The sequence below is a fragment of the Mycetomoellerius zeteki genome, unplaced genomic scaffold (assembly GCF_001594055.1).
Source record: "Mycetomoellerius zeteki isolate Tzet28-1 unplaced genomic scaffold, Tzet1.0 scaffold135, whole genome shotgun sequence".
Classification (NCBI taxonomy): Eukaryota; Metazoa; Arthropoda; class Insecta; order Hymenoptera; family Formicidae; genus Mycetomoellerius; species Mycetomoellerius zeteki.
Genome location: NW_017256287.1, coordinates 1,734,400 through 1,756,398, shown reverse-complemented (window position 1 = coordinate 1,756,398; position 21,999 = coordinate 1,734,400). Strand labels below are relative to the sequence as shown.

The 21,999-nt window shown below is 34.6% G+C and overlaps 2 protein-coding genes across 4 annotated transcripts in view; one reads left to right on the top strand and one right to left on the bottom strand.

Annotated features, from left to right (window-relative positions):
• The first annotated feature begins 465 nt into the window (after positions 1–465).
• The window catches only part of barc (RRM1_TatSF1_like and RRM2_TatSF1_like domain-containing protein barc), a 28,090-nt gene continuing 6,556 nt past the window's right edge, over positions 466–21,999 (top strand). Inside the window, exons 1-3 of one of the 3 annotated variants that reach the window (XM_018462228.1) lie at positions 466–609; positions 900–1,648; positions 20,599–20,765. In XM_018462228.1, coding sequence (XP_018317730.1) covers positions 938–1,648; positions 20,599–20,765 — 878 coding nt within the window. In that variant the 5' untranslated portion in view covers positions 466–609; positions 900–937. Of the gene's footprint in view, positions 614–722; positions 776–899; positions 1,649–20,598; positions 20,766–21,999 lie in introns of those variants that run through there. The other 2 variants (XM_018462229.1, XM_018462230.1) reach the window with 2 other exon arrangements.
• Positions 2,410–9,899, bottom strand: LOC108731742 (C-type lectin domain family 10 member A). Its single transcript, XM_018462231.1, has 5 exons — positions 9,775–9,899; positions 3,584–3,856; positions 3,277–3,510; positions 2,972–3,179; positions 2,410–2,821 (listed from the first exon to the last, which is right to left on the bottom strand). Exons 1-5 carry the CDS (start codon positions 9,809–9,811, stop codon positions 2,593–2,595), a joined length of 981 nt encoding a protein of 326 aa, XP_018317733.1. The 5' UTR covers positions 9,812–9,899; the 3' UTR covers positions 2,410–2,592.

Genomic DNA, 21,999 nt, shown 5'->3' with positions numbered 1-21,999 from the left:
TTTTATTATATAAATACTGTATAAATATATAATAGTACATATAGTTTTAATGATATATTTTATATATTGCCGAAAAATTACAACTTTTTTTACAGTTAATATCTCCATTGATAATCAAACTCGGATGATAACATTAAAATCACAGTTTTAAATAAAAATCGAATATTGTTAAGTTTTAAACATATTATATATATATATTATATATATATATATATACGTGTCTACGAAACTAATGAATCATGAAATTAGTACTATAGTATCATTAATTATTTTTAGTAATCACTTAAATTTTAACAAGCATGTAAACTTTTGTAAGAGTGGCCGTCTTTAATCTGCAATTAAAAAGGGGGGATCATCAATTAGTTCTAACGTTTCATTAAATTTTGATTATTAATGTTGCGTTTGACGTACAGGTAGCGCTGGCATCGCGTGACACCTGCCACAGTCGCGTTCAATGTGTATCACGCGTCGGTCACGTAGGCTCGCTTTCTATCAATTGCTCGATAAGATTTAATTATTTTCAGTGTTGATTGTCGTAAGCTCGCGAATTACTTATTAATTAGTGCAACAATCAACAAACCGTGGAATTTACTGGTGCGAGAAACATTGGTAGGTACGAAAGAATTTTTCCACTGTCAGTTCCTATCATGTTTCTAACCTTATTTCTCTCCAATCTTCTACACGCTACTCTTATTTTGAATTGCATATCTACGATTAATTTGTTGGATATAAGATTTAAAATGTTGATAAGCTACATCAGAATGCGAACGAAAGTGTGAGATATCTAAAAAAAATTTATATTCGTGTAATTTGTAAACTTATATTTTTTTCTTTGTGTTTATGTTGTGCTTATTGTCGTTATAATATTGTCAATAAATTTCTGCCTTTCTGTATTCAAGGTTTGTCGTTTGGAAGCTAAGCTAATGAGTCATTGAAGATGGCTGATGCACCGTCAATCACAGTAAACACGGAATCAGAGAAACAGGACGATTCTATGAAGAATTATGAATTCGACGGGCAAACATACATCTATACTGACAAGGCGACGAATATTACTTATAAGTTTGATCAAGAGAATAATAAATGGCTTGTGAAAGATGATAAAGTGAGCTCTGACAGTAAGAAAAGTTCTCAAATGGGAAAGAAGGAAGAATCTGGTCCTGAAGCTGGTTCAGCTGAAGCTTTTGGTTTTGAAAACGACACGCACACTTATACAGATCCAAATGATGGCAGTGTGTACTTCTGGGATAAAGAAAAAAATGCCTGGTTTCCGAAAGTTGATGAGGATTTCATGGCCAAGTATCAGATGAGCTATGGCTTTACGGATACGAATACACCACAGCCAAAATCACCAGAGGAGCCAAAGGAGCCTCCGCCTACTCAAAAAATCAAGGAAGAAAAGGAACAAAGGAGAGTAGAAGCCAAACGGAAAGCTCAAGAACCGCCGACCTGGTTTGAAGTTGACGAAGCACATAACACTGCTATCTATGTATCTGGCCTACCTTTGGATATTACTATAGAAGAACTCACGCAACTTTTCACCAAGTGTGGCCTCATAGCAAGAGACGAAAGAGGAAAAGACAAGATCAAATTATATAAAGATGGCAATGGAGAACCAAAAGGAGATGCTCTTTGCACCTACATCAAGGTAAGAATGTATGTTTTGTGATTTAATTTATATATATGTTAATAGAATTTGTTCTCAATTTGTGTATATTATTGGTAATGTCGCATCGTAAAAATGGTTATATCAGTATTTTATTATACATCATTAAATACAGAGAATGTATTGAGAGTATATTGATATCTATATTGATATATTTACAGACAAAGCAATGAAAAAGTAACGAACACAAGAGTAGATAAAAAAATAAAGATATTTCATAAAGAGTTTTGTTTTGCTTTTTAACTAACTATCTGACTGTAATTCATTTATAAAAATTATGCATTATGATTAGCATAAATGAATATCGCGCTATAATATAATTTAATTAATTACTAAATGATAGTTATAATTACTTATCCAATTCACGTTTACCTCGCGAAATAGTAACAAGCGTTGACAACGTAAAGTTTTTAATCGGTACATGAATTATTCAGGCGTTACAATTCATTAATCGTGCAAGATATTGCTTAGTAAAATAATCACTGAACTGATATAAGAAGAAGCTACAGAGAGACGATGATTTTCAGTAATGATATTACAATATAGATAAGTACACCGAGAATATTTAGATGTCAGTAATAGTATCGAATGCGATGGTTACAATATTCTGATCATTAATTAGTACATCAATAGATCTTCTATTTAGAAACTTCAATATTCGAACAGAGGAATTTCTGAAGGAAGTTTTGTATTTCGAGATTAGTTTTAATTATACTAACTTTTTACGATTTGCAAAATTAATTTTTACAATAACAGCCACAAATAATATAAATTATAATAAAATAACGTTGGCAGTTCAACAGCGTCGTTGTAGTGAAAGTTTATCTTTCAAATGGCTTTTCTCTTAGATGCGTATATTATGTAACAGAGCAGTAGCAAAGCTGCAATTATAACTATAATTATGATATAATGATTCAATTTTTCTTTCACGGCTTCAACAAAATCTCCTCTCGCGCGAAGTCGTTTATTTTATTATGAAACTGCGAAAGGACGTTGTCCGTATCTGCTAAATTCTGGGATTGATGGTATCCGTTGGCTAAAAATGCGCCATATTCTCGTCCTTGTGGTAATACTTGGGCAACCCTTGGCACAGTTGATTGCACACGGGTTCTATTTGAATGATGTCGCGTGCGTTCTCTAGGCATCATCTTCACGCTGTCAAAAATTATTGTAAGAAAATTATCAATTATTAGAAAATTTAAATGCTAAGTATATATATATATTCTTAAAACTTTTTATGTTTTCTTAAAAATTTTTAAAGCAATATTTTATATTAAACATAGTTTAATATGAAGATGTTAGTACTTAGAAGGTGGTCGCGATCCTAGTTTGACACCATGGGCCCATTGTTGATTCTCTCCTTGATCCAACCAATTTCTTCTCGAATTTGCCCGATTCTTCTTTCTTTCACCTGGTTTCCTCTGTTCGTCTAAGTACTTTTTGCCCTTTTTTCTAGGCTTTAATCTTTGGTTTTGCGGCGCGAAGGGGTCTTGCGACTTCTTGCGTCTTCTGGCTGAAAAAATAAAAATGTCGTGGATAAATTCTGTTACATTTATATCAGTAAAATTATGAAAGCTTTTTCTGCTGAATATTTCGAATACATTTCTCACCTAAACGGCCGGCGGGTACTTCGCATATATAATACTTTCGTTCCATACAACTCCTTGCACTCCACTTATATTTCAAGACAGGATCCATTATGATACAATGCCATGCATACTTCTTGGATCTGCCAGGTTCCATTTTCCCGAAACTCTGGAAAACCATCTTTTCACCTGTTACACCCCATTCCCAAGCCATTTGTTGCCAATTGAAAATTCCTCCGATCCATCGTTCCAATTTCGCTGTTGATTTGTAGATTTAGACAAAAATTGAATGATGTAATAATTAGACGAAAAAAGAATAGCTTGTACTCACTAAATTGATCCCCCATTAGGTATTTCCTCAGCATTTTGTCCTTTCCATTTCTGTCCAATATTGCCAAAGTGGCATTTCTGTCCTTGCAGTGAAAGTACGCCTCTCTCCATGGTGCCGTACCGGCACTGAGATAATAACAGAATCGTTTCAGTCGAAAGAATCCCACGGGACATGCGAATCTTCTCACGGATTCATGCTGTCGTAACGTTATGGATTGATTAGTCAAAGGACTAATATCAAAGTTTGGCGCCTCCAAAACGGCCGAGGATAAACCTAAAAGAAAGAAGAAATTAGATATGATTAATCATCATATTTTGTCAAATTGTGAAAATCTCATGTTTTCAGATATTCGAAAATATATCTTAGGAATCTTAGAGGAATAAAAAAAACCTTAGGTACATAATTTAAACATTTGTGAAGCTGGTTCCACTTTTTCCAAATTTGGAAAAAATAAGCAGAGTTCTGGTTGCCTCTAAAGAGTTCAAGAGTTTTCAATTAGTTTTAGAAAGAGTTCCATCGATTAAAGCGGTGAAAACACCGCTGAAATAATTTAATGTAAGATAATTCCGATATATTTTATATGGTTTCAATCGATTCTAACTGAAGGCAAAAAAGTGATCAATTTTCACGATAAAAATGACAAATTGGCGCACATTATATAGAAATCCTTTGGGACAAACTTCAGAACACGGTAGATTTTACCGAAAAAATCAACTTAATTCTTTTTAACTTTTGTTAAGAAACCCGTTTTCTCCGACGTATTTTTAAGATGGTACGTATTCTTGTTTGGATCGGCTGTATAAAGGTATGCAATCGATTGTGCGGCAGCATTGTGCGTGACAATACTAGTCGACGTTTTTGGTTTTTTTTTCTTTTTACAAAAGCAAAATCAAAGGACGTAAACTAGTGTTGTCAGACATCATGCGTGTGCGACTGGACGCCTAGTTTCTTAAAAATCCATTAGACGATACAGGTTCCTTAACAAAAATCTTCTGTGGGATCTATCGTCCTTTGAAGTTTGACTCAGAGACCCTGAAACATCCAGTATTTACGATTCTTATTTTTGTAGTGGTCAGAATTCTTTTTAAAATATATCAGACACTTTAGAACTCTTTGAAGAAGAGAGCCAGAACTTTGTAAATATTATATTGAAATACTAAAAATAGCATAAGATTAACTTCACAAAAGTGTATTCGACTTCATTCGTATATTTGACAGTAACTTTCAACAGTTCTATTTTGGCACGAATTTTATGTTTTCATAAATCTCACTATTTTCAAATGCATATTTTTATCTTTTTTACTTGCATAATATATGCGCATAATTAATATGTTCCAAGTGAATACATTTTTGTTCCGCGGCCTTGAACGGAATTTAAACATTATGTAATGCCGTCTGCGGTTCAAGCGTGACTAGGCGCCACACTATTGCATAGCCGAGACATATGAGTATTATCGATCATTAAATTGTTGAGCATTGTTTCGTAAAATAGGTTATTTAATGCTCCGCCTCGTATGACATTAGATTCGCAGCGTTCTCAGGTTTATCATTAAAATGTAAATGTCCTATTTCGAGGACACACCCGCGACTTCATCGTGCGACTTCTGTAATCTGAGGTAAACTTATAAATCATGGATTTTATCTTTGTATTCATATGTATTCGTCTCAGGTGTATATTTACGCGATATTGTAGACTTTACTTATCTGGCAAAAAGAAAGGTAAAGAAGCATATTATATCGATGGTTTTTATTAAGGAAAAAAACGAACTTTATTCATTTATAATTTTAATGATTTACCTATCAAACATTCGATTGATTCGATCGATTGAAATGTTTAGGGCGTGACAGATCCTTTGGATGAAACAGACCGGCATAAATAGAGCAGCTTTCTACGATAACGATATGTGATACTGATGTGCGCATACAATAGGTACCGTTATCTATAATTGAAATGTCAGATTGAAACGCATTAACAAAGATCTTAAAATACAAATGATTCAAGAGATTTTAAGGCTCTTGTAATTTCCGTATCTGAGAAGGTTTAACAATTTTGAAAAGGATGTACAATTCGCGACTTAATTCTACGAAAGATTGTAGCGGAAAGATTTGTCCAACAGGTGTGTGCCAACGTTTATTACAAATTAATGTAGCTGTTACGAAAATCTACGTGTAAACAGTGTATCAGTGATACTTTAGAAATGGTTATTTGACGTATGTATCCAATTAATTACTCAAAGATCCATCTCTGAGTCATCGTCGCGTAGACGAACCTTGTGGTGCGCATGTCACCATAAATTCCATTTATGATACACAACCAGTATCGTATGACTATTAATAAATACCAGAGATTTAACCTTTCCGCCCGCAGGCTTCCAATATGGAAAACACATTCTTGTTCGCACGACAATTACATGTGGAAGAATCGAACGCTTCTATCAAGCTCGTATCTAATCCACGACAATTTCTAGCGTGGATAAATCGATGAGATAGACAAATTGAAGTAAGTGGAAAAAGAATATTAAGCTTCTAATATAGCCTTCTACTAAATCGTAAATTTACTTAAATCGGAATAACGTAACCGCTTAATATCACGATATCAGTTTCGACCTCGATAATAAATGACGCGAGGTTATTGAATTGGAAAGCAACTTTAGCTGCGCGTTCTTTTTTCTTTTTTTATTACCTTCGTAATGAATAAAAAGAAGAAATAGGCTGAAAAACGTGAGATTACGAAACACTCATAAATATAAATAAAAATAACGTACTAAAATGCTTACTTTTTCAAGTCAAGATTGAACGTATGATGATATACGACATTTTTTGTTCCGTTAAATTGTTATATTTTATGCATCTTTTTTGACAGAATCATCATTCTAGAAGCGCAAATAGTACGTTGTTTTATTCTAAATGTAGGTTAAATTTATGTTATGTAGTATTTTTTGGATATTTAATTGCTGATGGTAGAATTTTGGTATTAAATTGTATTATGTGTATGCACAAATGTGATATATAGACCGCAGATGTAAATGGATCGGTATCAGATAATTAATCGGTGAGTTAATGCCCGGAGTGCATGTTAAAGCATAACGATTGCACTGAAAGCCTGTTTCGAAGCAGTTAAATGCACGTTTACACACATCAAAATTCTACGAGAACTGGTTTCTACGAATAATAAAAATCAATAGTACTGTCAACAGTTCCACGCCTCTTAATTACAGTGTGATCAATTTTAGTTAGTCATCGATTGAATGTAGTACTGCGCATATACTAATTTAAGCTTTGTAATTATATTATACGCAGGAAAGCTTCAATCATGGTTAAAATAATTATAATTATTTGGTTAATATAATAATAATTATAAAAATTTTTTTATCTAAGAACATTGTAATTTATTATAAATTTCATGAAATATTCTTTACCAGAATTTACTACGCGTTTAGTTGCACGTGAATTTGCAAACTATGCTAAAGTTTGTTGCAACTTTGGATGCCGCAATGTATGACTTGTTTTAAAATGCGAGACATAACAAACGAGATGGACAGCGCGTATGTTGCATTTCAACAGGAAATTCAGGTTCCGAGAGGTTGTATTTAAATCTCTAATATGAAAATTCATCTTAGTTTCCTAGTTTTTGCAAAACATAATTTGATACGAGTATGAAATTAGATTTTTTACGTTCTAATTTTTTTATTTAAAAATTAAATTAAAAAGTTTTCACCAGAATTTTTTTCTTAGGAACGTTATATCTATGAGTGTCGAAAATAATGCATTTTTTTCTTGATTTGCACACCTTATTGTAACATATACTTCTTATCACAGGTGTGCAAACTGCTGCCTGATATTAAAATAACTTTTGCGTTAGCGGCAGAAAATGCTGTGGAAATAGCGACAGCTTATTCAAATAAATATTCAACCATATAGGAAGTCACGCAAAGGATTTTTTTTATCCATGGACGCAATTATAGATACATAATCGGTTTTTAGAATTAATACGAATTATTGAATTCCTAAATGATTAATATTCTTATATTGAAGAAAAAATAGAATATACAAAAAGATACCAAATAGATACATAACGTCATTTTTGTTAGCGAATTTACACGAACATGTAAATACTGTCACGTGGTTACGAATTGCAAATATTACGGGTCGTAGTCGATAAACTCGCTTAAATATCTAACATGAAACGCTGAAGCTAGTTAGAATTCCTTAAAGTTAAAATTGTAGTTGAAGTTGATAATTCTCGTTTTATATAGCATCCATTATCGATAGCGTTTTATTATGATTGTATTGTAACCTTCAAAGAAAGGTCTCGCGAGTTATCCGATATTTTCAAGCTCGTCTAACTATCGACTGATATCGATAGTCGTTACAGGAAATTATACTTATGGTGTATGTCTGCCTACAATTTGCACTTTCATTCATACAACGTTTATGGTACAAGGCTAAACCTCGGTCGCTTGGGTGGACATTCTTCTCATATTTCCAGAATTTATCGTCACTTTCACGAATGAACTGCTATTATCGATAATTGGTCAATTAACTTTTGATTTTTATTCGTCACGTTGTCAAAGAGAATTAATTGATTCAGGTGAATTAAAATTTTATTCATCGTAAATCATAAGGATTATGATCATTCGACTATAACTAATCGTTGAATAATTACATAATTTTTGTTATATAAAATAAGCTTTATCAAATTATATGATATCAATGTGACATATATATCTTTATAATAATTATACCATTGACTAATTTTGAGTTTTCCAAATTGTACGATCGTAAACATTTTATGATTGTTGTGTCCAAAGCTATTCTCGCCACAGATTTGATTTAATGATACCATTCTACTGGTATCGTTTCCGCCTAGATTCAATCTCGTGAAAATAAATCGTTACATCTGTTCAGAAACTACATGTCTGTTGGACTAGGATATGTGTTCCGATCGTTAATATATCCGCGGTTTCCATCAGAAAATACACGATAAAATATGCGCGTCCCAAAACTGTCTGCGCAACATTTCACCTGTAAGTAACGTTTAATCTTACGTGGAGAAATTTCACATACGTTTCATATAAAATATGCATTTCTTTTAAGGTTCGCTTCAAGCTTTTATCGAACTTTAGCGGAGCATTGAAGTCGACTTTCTCAAGAAAAATGTGAATAAAACAACGTCAGATTAAACAGGATTAATAATTAAAGCACTTTTCGCAGAATAGGAAATCTTTTTGTAAGAACATAATGTTACCTTATAATTCTATATAACAAATTTTCGCGAAGTTTTTATTTGTTTTATGTCTGCTATTTATAATTTTTTTGGTTAACGTTAAAAATTAGTCGTGTTATTGGCAATATTATCACACAATCTTCAAACTCGTGCACAAAACAATTACACGTTGTATTGTCGTAACTACCGATCTATATTGAAAGTGTCATTAGGTTGCCAATTAGCAAAGCTCGTAACTGCTAATAGATACAAACAGCTCAATAGTGTCTCTGTGTCGAAAGATATTTGTTGACGATTACGTTTGAATTATTCTAAACGTAATCAATTATATTCAGTATTTTCAAATTTGCAAATTAATATTCCGTTTTCTATTAATTTATATTAAGTAATAAATAAATAATGATTAAATTTGCCGAAATTTTTTAACGAAATTATAATAGATGTTATAATTCAGATACGATTATTTTTAATTGATAAGCTCACATTTATGTTTAATTGATAAGCTCACATTTCGGCAACAAACAAAATTATATAAAGTAATGGATTACCGCGAGGTTAAACACAAGATTAATTATATAATAATATCGAATTGTGCTATTATGATAGGAATCATAATTGATGAGGGAGTCCGCATCCTGACCCTCTCCTTAAACGACTATTTATTACTGTAATTTCGTTGTTTCAATACACAATACGATTTCCAAATATGGTATCATAAATTACTACTCTGCGGTCATTTTTTTTTAATACAATACTTTATCCCGCAAATTTTTAATTACTATAATTCACGTTTCAAAAATGTATCTTTTCCCAATCATCTTTTTTCATTACCTATTACTTCTCGGATTAATCGCGTGCTGGATTCTCTCTATGTTTACCCACTCACCCGTACTCCGGATCGTCCCTCTCATTGGGATCGTCCGCGATCTGTTTAATCCACTTTGCGCACTTTAAATTTAATTACCTGCGACACACAGAAACAGGGCCCAACACTTCCACATGTCTACTTCACACGTCTTTTATTCGCCGAGGTACACAATATAGAAGTCGCAATACGCATGCAGGATCGTCCTCATTCTCGTTTCTTGAACCTCGCCTGGCATTCGATTTCACACATTGGTAATCGCAGTTTCGTAAAGTCGCACGGAGAAGAAAGAAGGATTGACTTTCGCACCCTTCGTCCTTTTTTCTCGAGATCGTAGGTATCTCTATCGCGACCGATAGAGTATACCCAGATTATTCGTCGATCTAGACGATGGGGACCGTTCTTCGGCGGAGGTTCGTCGCCGACTGAAGCCGCCGCTTCCATTCCGCTCGGCGCGTACCTTCGCGCGCTCCGAGCTTACGAGCGGAATTCTCTCGCGCCTCCCCTATCGCCAGACGCTACCGCGATCCTTTTCCCGATCCCAAGAAACTACGGATCTGTCGTACACTGAATTTATCTGGCTTACCCCGATTTCGTCTAAAGCGAATGCGTTTCGCGTAGTTATTCATAGCTGCGAATTATTCACGCTTTTGCATATTGTGTTTATTTTATAAATTACCTGCGAAACGTTTTTGTGAAAAAATTTCTTGTAAAATATATTTCCTAGCAATTAAAATATATTGTCTAGTATATATAATATATTATAATAATTATTTTTATCGCGTTTATTTGTATGTTAGAAATTTTCTATTGTTTTATGCAAAATGCCATAGAGCATTCTTAAATCTGCATTCTTTTAATATCTGGCGTTTGCCTTGATTAAGACGATTTCGAAATAGCGAAATTTATTGTTGTACATAAGGAACGCGTACGATTTAATGACTTCTGTTCACGCTTTGCATAATAATCACCAAACCGTCTTAAAACTCAAGGATATACGAACTTAGTAAGCATAGAGCGTGCGATAATTACGCGTCAAGGAATTGAACGATATAGGAATTGTTGAACAAACTCAATGGAACTGCGACGATTACTCGCGAAATGTTTGAGAAACTGCGCGTCAACAAAGCTGAAGTGCTTCAACACATTGCACTCAATATTACTATCGTAAAACGGAGCGTAGAATAAGTATTAGTAACTTTGCAACAGAGTAAGAGAAGATTTCAGACTACTCAATGCCGAGAGCACTTTATCAGCAATGAGTATTCTGTGAATAATTAGAACTAACGAATTATTACTATTGCATCAAATGACGCAGAGTTAATTATGCAAAAAAGAACATAAAGCACGAAATAATATATGCAAAGGCCGTCATTTGTTATTTATAGCACTCATAATTTGAAATAGTATAGAAAATTAAGGATGTTTTAACATATTTTCAAATAAATGATAATAAAATTATGAAAAAATTATTTTAAATCATGTTAAAAAATAATACGATAAATTTGATGACGGTTTATTATCTGGATCATAAGTTATTTTAATAAATAATAGTATTTTTTTAAATCTGTGCTCTAATAAAAATATATGGAAATGTATATTATAAAATAATTGATAAAAATTTTAATGTTTAATATAAGTATATTATGTGTTCAAGATTATTTTTACGTAGAGTTATATTGCGATGCATGAACTAGTTGCCGAGTAAATAAATAAAATATTTATTTGTTTTATATTTTTGTAACTAATCAATAAATCGCAATGAAACTTTGCATAAATTATTTTGAATATTTAAAGAACTCATAAAAAAAATTTAGATTTTTGTTATCATTTTCAAAATTTTAATTTTTAACAATAAAAATAATAACAAATAAAATAAATAAACTACAAAAATATGTTATTAAACAAAAATATAATCTTATTCACACAACTTTCATATGTATATAGTTTATTTAAAGTGTAAATATAATTAATATTACACATACTTCCAAATTTAATTTTCTTTGTAGGGACTGTACGTCTACATCCTTACTCAAGCTATATGGAAAAATGATTCAGTAATAAGTTTCGACATTTTTTACCGATTCTTATAATTCCGTTTAACCATTAAATTATGTTTAGATGAGGAATCAATTATTACTTACAATAGTTATATGTAACTTGTAATTTTAAGCAATTAGAGAACATGATTCACTGATAAATTCAATTTTTATGTATAATGATTAACAATGTGAGAATACTATGAAAGCGTGAAGACCTCAAATTGGGCGTACATATACTTCTAAAATATCATCGAGACGAAATCTACCAGACGAGCATTTCCATTTAGTGGCAGCCTGCCAATTGGGTGCATTAACGTCTATCGTTCGATAGTATCTTTTGGAGAGTTAACGTCTAAATGGCGCTGATTATAATGTAGTAATAGGAATAGCAGGAAATGTCAGCAAATAAATCTAAGATATCGCGAGGTTAAAAGCGTAATTTGCTACCGTTGAATCAGATTTCGCGAATCTTAAGCTTAATTATTCCTACTGGCTTATCGCTTAGGAAGATTCAGCACAGTACGAAAAGCATGTTAAATACGGTACGGTACTCGAAAAATATATGATGCATTCTGAAAATCTGACTATCGCATTGAAAATGTCAGAAATACCGTGTCTGTTCTATTTTATCTCTGAAAAATGCACCGACTGCACATTTGTGATAACTATTATGCACTCCATACGACGCCCTTAGTCGCTATCGCGGTTGCATAATTTAGATAAATCCACGTTTCTCTCCATCTTCGTACGAGAGATAGCTATTTTTGCATACGCCTTGTATCACGCAGTAAAGATAAATAATGATAGCTTACCTATAATAGATGATAATGATGAATTATTAATATAATAATATATGTATTAAAATTTTTGAATATTGTATGTTCAATCACGTTTAAATAATGTATTTAAATATTACGCGTTTAATGTTGGAATTAAAAACTGTTTTGTATGCCTGTGGCATCAAAGCACGATTTTTATTTTATTTTTTATCACACATAAATACAGGCCGTGTTTTCGCGGATGATGATGGGAATGATGTTACGTACAACTACTATGACAGCGATTCATTTGTGCATTCCTGATGCTTTGAAAGGTACAGCGGGAATGCTGCAATTCGCGGAATTGCAATTTGGGGTGGGTTGACGACTGCGTGCCTCAAATCACAATGGTACGATTGACAGATTCAAGTAATTCTAGATATTACGTCAGGCATTATGGAAATGTAGATACAGTGGTCATGTTTATGGCTTGAGAATCACCGTCACCATACAGTTTACGTCAGTGTAATGTTATGTCAAATCAGTCATTTAAAAAAGTTATAATGTTACGTCATGAGCTAGCCATTTAAGTCAGCTCATTTTTCTTCACACTTGACTAATCTTAATGTAAATTTCCTGAACTTCCACACTCACATGAATTTCATATACATAAGTTTACGAATTAATTGTTTTTTAAGCATAAGTTTTTTGTGATATCTAAAATTAATATTTAAGATAGAATAAATATTTACCATGTTTTTTTCTATAAATTAGATTATATTTTCAATATTTCATATATTCACACATATATACAGTATGCAAAAACTCAAAAACATAAATGAAGAAATAGCCGTAATTTTATTTTAGATCAAGTTTTTATATTGGGTAAGGTCACATGTCGATGTATGTTACGTGTTTTCTAAATCCCTCTCAAGAGTAGAAGAGTAAGTTATAATATAAATTGAAATGTATTACTTGATAATGCATTCGATAATATCTAAGAAAAATTGGAATGCATTGCTCTCCCAAAATTTAATCGTGTAGTGTGCAAACCACATTACCACTGCAATCGAACCATCATGAGCTCGATCTGACTGGAGCTGTTCCGACTAGATTTACAAGAGGGTGCGTTTTTCTTTCATGTGCATTTACCGCAAAAGGAAGCGATCAATGCTTTCGAAGCAGCGGGAAGATCATACATCATTAAAACTGCATCCTATAAGCAATGGACGGTTTTGCTGAAGTATCTAAAAATTTAACTAGCTATAGATTTAGAAATAATTTTGTTGGACTATCAAAATAATTATGTAGGAAACGAACTAATTGCTAGAATGTTAAAACTTTTTGCAACATTGTTCGTCATGCTTGAGATTCCTACTTAATTATTTTGATCCAACAAAATTATTTTCCTAGATCTGTATCTACATTGACAATAAGAAAAAAATTTACTCAATCCCAATATGTATAATATTTTTTTCAGTACTAACATTTTTCAATACTAACTAAATATTTATTCACAGTAAATAAATATTTACTCAATAAAAAATAATAGTAAAATCAAATGGTCTCATGCCAAATAGAAATGTATGTTTACATTTAGTAAATATTTAGTTAGTATTGTTCTTTCTATGTAGGATATCCAACGTACGTAGAGAATTTGTAAAGAAATGTTAATTTTTATTGATCGCTAAAAGAGATAAGTAACATTTCATTCAGCATCTTCAATCGCTTAGGCCCAGTTCCACAATTCACGGTTAACTCTTAACCGAGGTTCAACTTGTTTCTCATCTTTTTCCAATTCTAAAATTAGTAAGAGACAATGAATAAGTTGAACCTCGGTTAAGAGTTAACCATGAGTTGTGGAACTGGGCCTTAGTCGTCAATGGCTACGTTTACACTGTGCATTTAGGCCGCGGCCTATATGTAATAGATGTCCTTGTTTATCCTGTAGATTAAACAAAGACACCTATCGTATAGGTCGCGGACGTATACATAGTCCATAGCCAGAGGAAAGGTCGAGGTAGTAGTCTCGCCGTCGACGATGCTCATATTCATTCATGAGACGTTTTTTTATTACGGAGAAATTTCACCTGTGTAAATTAGCAATTTGCAAAGCCGTAATTTCTGCGACGTTTGTCGTTAGTCAAATACCGAAGCGTTAACAGTTCTTAATTGTGTCGCCGCGCCTGTGTGCTCGCCCGCGGCACAAATACGACGGGAAACAAAACGACAATTTTTATGAGCGCATCCGTACGCGCGTTCGTGCGCACTTCAGATCTTATGGAATTCCGGAAACCGGTTTTGCAAAATGTGCCGCGCGTATATGCGCTCGCAACGCGTAGTGTCGTCTCGTATGAAAAGAGACACTACACTATGCCTAATATGGGAAAGGTTTTGTCGCGGAAATTTTGTAATTTCGATGAGAAACAATAAAGGCGAAGGTATGCTCGTCTCGTTAGAAAACAGAAATCAGATAAGAAATAAATATTAAATGAATGACTTGCCAGAACTTGCAAGGTCAGGTCAGGATCAACGCATGATATTTTAATATGTATAAAGATCAAACGAATTACTCTTTGTGAGATTGGATAATTCAGTATCTACGGCTTATATAAACAGATTTCTCTTTTTTAACTAACAATAAGTCCAGCATTCATTACGTTATAAAAAATTATTTTATTCTAATTTGAGCGCAAATTGTCGATCAAAATTCTACACTCTTGTAGTTAGTTCGAGAAACATCCTGCAGCTTCCCGACATTTATCTGCAAAGTGAAATGTATCCCAAAATACACATCTCAAGGGAAGCCGGATGGTGCTGGCTGGTACTACTCAAGATATCAGGCTGTAAGATGCAGCGATATATTATTATCATAGCAAGAGTAGGAAATTATTTTTTAATGAACGTCGCATGTCTAATGAGAAACACTTTATTGATTTTAAATTGCAGTCTTCTTTGTATCTGCCGTCTAATATTTCAATTTAAATTCTTTCTATTAAAAACCGCGAAGAGTTTCACATAACAACTCGTTACAACTCTTTAAGTTAAGGATCTCTTGACTGGCGTGATAATTTCGTGAGGCAAATTGGGTTATTAAAAATTCAGCGTACGCATCTCTTGCGATGACACGTTCGGTTATACCGTAACTGTAAATCGGCCACGATGTAATAAAATTTACATGCGCGATCATCGAGTGTAATTGGCTGACTCATCCCTGGAATTTCGTGCGATGCAAATTAGTGGGACAACCACGATCTTAAATGTCAATAGCGTAGGCGTAGCACCAACCGTGCAATCATTCTAATGATAATTCAGTATGATCCTTTAGTTGAGTCAGCGTAATGTACACGTTCTCGTCGCACACTTCGCACCGTGTTTAATTCAACGCGTCAACACGCCTTATCATTTAGCCCTCGTTCCCTTTTGCGTCTAAAAATAGTAAAAATAACATGAGTTAAGAAAGCAATTGAGATATTGCTGTGTATACATTAGATTTTTACGCTCCAGTCAAAACAGAATTTAAAATGATCTTCCGTCGTCAGCTTCTTTCCACCTGTCTCGAGTGAATCTTCTTCAATGCGTTCCTCAGCCTTGCACTTCAACCTGTCTCTTTACTTATGGAAGCTACGGCGGTTATTGGAATGCGAATTATGCAGAACTGTGAAGTATGTGTCGTGTTAACGGAGTCAAGTTGCAAGAAAAGATAATTGATGAGGACATTTCTTCATTTAAGAAAAAATTTCTGAAAAAAAAATTTTTTTCAGATCTCTGTGTTCTTAAAAAGTTTTAATGAATTGTCACGTCGCGTGCGTAGCTGCGGTATTTAATGTATCTCGGCAAGAAATTTGGCCGGGCGCCAGTACAGTAATGATAATAGACGTCGGCTAACTATAGTTGCTTAGAGGGGAACGTCAGTGTTCGTTCCGAAGCATGTTAGATACACGACATCTCACAATAACGATGATCCATGGCGCCTCGAAATCTTGTCGTTCGTCATTAATCAACGTTATACGCAGATAAATGGATATTTCAGATGCTATCTTCTACATACGTAGCGTTTTGCATCTATTAAGCATCTCGTACTATGATACAGCTTGATGTTCTTCATTAAATTATCTTATGAATTTTTAAACCGATATATTACATACGATACAATTATACATCAATTACGCGTATTAATTAGTCATGCAAGAAATCACATCACGACGTTTATATTCAGAGAAGCTTATCTTATCGGGAAGCATACTCGCGCGCAGTCACGTAATTGTCTAATTTATGTATTCTTAGTACGTTAGCTGTGACTACACGGAGGGGAAACTAGAAAGCTCATTAGCACGTATAAATGGACAGTCGTGAAAAGCGAAAAGTCTTAACGAGCGTACACTTTTATTGCAGCATTTATGCACGCTGTATGTGCAAACGTGTTAACAAGTGGAAGATCAACGATGAATTTGAATGTCTTGCCTGTAAGATGTGAGAATATTTTCCCAAGACGCGTGACTGCGCCACTGATGATTGTAACATGTGTTACGCGTATACATCGACTCTGGAAGGGAACACGTGTAATTTAACGTGAACTGGATGCGAGGGTATACTATAATTGTGGTGATCTAACATAGGCCGTGTTGCGAGATGACCGCGGGAGCTGTGTCTGGGTGGTCGAGGAGCCTGACAATAAGTCGAATCCCATTGGTAGCTGCCACGGCCGAGTTACGGATCTGGAAAGACTGGAATCGTACCCACAGAACCGGCATTTTAATCACTGCTGGGCGTTTACGCGCGAACAACGATGATCTATGTCTACATGTCGACTATATAGATTACCATTTCACGTGTTGTCTAGTCGACGTACGGGTAGCTGTACTTTCTTCTCTTTAATCTTGTTTAGCAAAATGCTTGTTTAAGTTAAACATTTCCGAGAAGTTGACCTTAATAGAGGAAAATAATTATTACAAATTACATGACTTGTACTTCCTTGACATCGCGTAAATGCCTTGCCTGTGTATCAGAGCCACACAGGAACGGTTGCGACGGGAAATAATACTGGTTTCGTGACGTGAGACAGATCATGCGATAGGAATTGAGAAAGGGGATCTCCCATTTAAATTACTTTTGCAAGTCCTGTCCGGAGATGATGACGTCAACGGTCACGACGCTTTCCGCTCGCGTCCCACCAGCTAAGGGCTAAGCGAAAGCGAGACGTGTTAAAAGAAAAAGAATGGAGCCTTGAAGTTGTCTGGCGCGTGGGTGTTACAGGATGATGCATGAAAGGAACGGCGAGACCCTTTATGTCCGCAGGTTCTTAAGATGTGTTTACGTGATTCTTGTTTCTCGTGTAGATATCCTTGAGTCTAGAACTCTTACGTGAATGATGAATACAAACACCAAAATTGTAGCTGTTGTGTTTTTTTTTCTACACGGAAAAAAAAGATTAGCTGCCACAGCTAAAAATTAGGTATGGCAGCTAAATTCAGTAGTATTATATGGACACCTAATGTCGTGTCTGCAAGGTCTAATTTCTATTAGCTGTGAAACCTAAATATTATTATTGTAATAGACAAGCATTTTGCTATTATGTCGATGTATTGATCATTACAGCAAACGTTTTCTGTGTAGCAGACAATTTGGTAGCAAGTACAGTTTCAGCAAACTGCACATATTTAGCTATGGTAGAGACATTTTCTTTTACACGAACATATTCGATAACTGTGACAACTAACGTCATGTTGCTAAATAAATTGTAACTGTAACAGACATGCATATTTTGCTATCACGTCCTTATGTTAACTACAGCAGCTAATCCTTTGTATGTATTAGCAAATTTCATAGCTATAGTAGCTAATGCAATTTTAACTAATCAGAATTAGCTGTGACCAGAAACTTTTTTTTTCCGTGTACATAACTTTCTCCACGAAGATCGTATTGCTATGAAATTAGCCATAAACTCCCGATCTGTAGCAATTTTACGAGTGGTCGAAGTTATTTCTTATTTTCAATGGTTTGTTAGACACGTAGGAACAGTATAGAGTCGAAGGAGACGCAGCGGGGATCATTTCGAACCTAAGAATTTCGCCTAAGTGGGTCGACGCGCGACGGTAAATCATTACGATCGCCGTTGAATACTTCCAGGAATAGCCTCCGCTGGATTTCTCGATCTTAAAGATATCGAGCATATAGTAGGGAAGCTGATTTTTAGGTCATCTTTACAAGGGAGACTTGTCTCGGAGATCGTTACGTCATTCGTCGTCGCGACATCGCTCTGTGTTCATATTTAGATAGTCGTCATTCTAGTCACGTTTGCCTCATCGCGTATTATCACGCCAAATGCATATGAAACAAGGACCAGCCACTGCATTATGCAGGTTGTCTTGAAGTATTCAACCACCGAATTCAAGAATTCTGGCAGAATTTTATCTCGCCGGATATCATCAAGCATTTCTGCCTTAAGAATTTTTGTTGCTATAAAAGGAGCATTGCTCTTATTTGTCATGCCTTTCTTCGAGAAAAGAGAGACAGTTGGCAAATCCTTATTTCCTATTCATAGTATCCGTCTATGAATGGCATGAAGTCACGGTTAAAATGGCGCTAAGCTGCTCAGGTTTTACGGGTTTTGTAAATAAGCGTGACACCATTACTGCTCTGAAATGGTTTCGCTATTTCTGATACATATATTATACACTTTTTGACACATCTAATGTCCAGAACGCAAACGATGGTGCAACAGCTCAAAATAATTCCTAGAATATTTGCGAATAAATTTGACGATCTATATATATGTGTGTGTGTGTGTGTATGTGTGTGTATTAGCGTCCACATATGTGTATCGAAACGATAAGTTATTTACGTTTTTATGACTTGTCCATACACGAGAGTTCCATAGGATTTCTTTGAAGCCATTAAGAAATATAGTTTAGTTTTGACGATGTAATCCGTAGTTGCCGACTTAGGTTTGGAACTTACGTTTAATTTTAGTTTCCTTTTAATCTTCTGATCTTTAGAGTCATAGTTTGTTTTACCTCTTCTGTATATGCTGCTAAAGTTCCGTTAAATATTTTCCAGTACAACTCAGAAAGTTCTTATTAAAAGTGCCTTCAAATGTTAAGGACGTATGTATTAGATGTACAATCCCTTAAAAAAAATTATATATTTTTATTAGACCACAGATTTAAAAAATAGTACTATTTATTAAAATGACTTATGATTCAGATACTAAACCGTCACCAAATTTGTCGTGTTATTTTTAAACGTGATTTAGAATAATCTGTAATTTTTTCATAATTTTATTATCATTTTGGAAATATGTATAAAATATCCTTAAGTAGCTTACGTACACTCTCTCTCTCTCTCTCTCTCTCTCTCTCTCTCTCTCTCTCTCTCTCTCTCCTTACACACTGTTGAAAAAATTTGCTTTCATTACATGTAACGGAAGAAAATTTCAAGCAGGTACATTTAAAACATTTAATGAACATTAAATTCCATTCACATAAAATTTTAGGAAAAAGTACACTAAATTCCATACACATGTACACAAATATATATTTTTCAATTACAGATACATTAAATTTAATGTACTAGTGTAACTTAAAAAAGTAGATTTGTACATTAAATTTCATGATATATTTACCAATGTAATTTATGCAATTTTCTCGATAAACAAGAAAATTTAAATTAACAAATTTTGTTCGGAAAATTGGGTTACGCAATAAAAGGACAGATTCATTTAATTAAATAGCTACTGAATCGAGAATACGCCCATTTCATAAATCCACGGTCAAACCTTTCGCATGTAAGTTGGAATTTATTTTGTCGACGTAAACTCAGTGGTTGTCGTGGGCGTAGTCGGCTAATAAAATGTATTTAAATTGATCATCAATTTTTACTATAGACTTATCATCAACTTTATCGCGAACACATTGTCAGGTAACAATAGTACCTCCATTACTTTGACACAATAACTAGGAACTGCAGCCTATTAACGCCGCCTCTTTTACGTCCTGCGTTAATTACTTTCAGTACAAGACGTGCAAAAATTTTCTGAACAACGAGCTTTGCTTTTCGTTGAATCTCGGATGATCTTTAACCCAATCTGCAATTTATCATCAATTATTTGATATCTGTTTTAGGTCGAGTCGGTGGATCTGGCATTGAAAATTTTAGATGGCTCGCAAATCCGGGGAAAAACACTGTCGGTTCAGAGGGCGAAGTTTCAAATGAAGGGCGAGTATGATCCCGCGTTGAAACCGAAGAAAAAAAAAAAAGATAAGGAACGACAGAAGAAGATGCAGGAAAAGTAAGTTTCTACAAATTTTACGAATAAATTATCCTAAACGCTCGTTAAAATGGTTAATGTCGATTAACACTTGGATATATACATATATATGATTGCGTTAAGATAAATATTTATTCCTGAATATCCCTTTGCCCCGTGGGCTCATTGACTCAAAGACTCTGATGTCATTTCCTTTCGAGACGCTCCGTATAACTCGTGTGCGGTGATTCGCATTGCAAAATCGGAATAATCACGTTTCTCCTCGGTTTCTCCGGTCCATTCATCTCTCTTTTCGCTCGCGTCCATGCGAGACGGCGTATCCCCGAGGGATCAAGATACGTTTCATCCACGGTGCATCCGCCGCCACGCGTGTGCATCTTATTAAGGTTTCTACGCACCGCGATGCACGCGTGTCGCAAGCGGCTTGTTTAAGACAGCACGAGAGAAGATGCTTTCGAATCACGAAGCGCGTTGTACGCGTGATTTTATGATACGTGATACCATGTAATTCAGAAAAACCCTTCATGTATCTCCGTGATGCATGCCTCGTGTAACACGTGTTGCAGTGTGTGTAAAGGCTCTTATAATTGCACTGCCATCGGCTCCGGGTTTACAGCTGCCAGACTGCTTGGCGTTGGCGGTTCCGGCAAAGGCAGCTGCGCACGTCGATTACCCGCATTTAGTCCGCCGCGCCGGTCTGCATACAGACCAACCCAAAATTATACGGGCACGGCGCACTTCCCGGCAGATTGCAGCGACTTAACCCGTTAATCGAAGCGTATAACGATTGCACTGAATGACATTGACTTTGTCTCGTGCGTATTTCAGTGTCGTGTCCAGTTCGCGTTTCGCGCGAATGATGAAAGTGACATCGAGTATTTCTGAATGATTCAGGAAGAAATATGTTTGATTTAAAATTCATGATGCTTTTGTACATATTTAATGTAATAATTAAAGTAATAATAATTAATAATTAAAGTTATAATAAATAATGATTAAATTTAAGAGCTGCAGTCATAATGATAGGATAGGGCTCCAAATAAAATGTTTTCAACGATATTTATCGCTTTACGTGTGATTCATCTTTAACATCGATTTTAACTTTCTCGCGTCATCATATTTCATTGCATTGCTCAATCTCGACGTATCTCTGTCGCCTTCATCGTTAGCAGCATCCTCTTGTTATCCAGCGTAGGTCGCGTGCGCAGGGTCAACGCCCTGAACTTTGCGAAAACCAGTTATTGGTGAACGCACG

Bases quoted from the DNA above. Each gene is read 5' to 3' on its own strand.
- LOC108731742 (XM_018462231.1), bottom strand. From the start codon at position 9,811: ATGTGGAAGTGTTGGGCCCTGTTTCTGTGTGTCGCAG. The intron at 3,511-3,583 runs GTGAGTACAAGC...ACAAATCAACAG, and splicing joins CCTAATGGGGGATCAATTTA to CGAAATTGGAACGATGGATC. The intron at 2,822-2,971 runs GTACTAACATCT...AATTTTTGACAG, and splicing joins GGATCGCGACCACCTTCTAA to CGTGAAGATGATGCCTAGAG.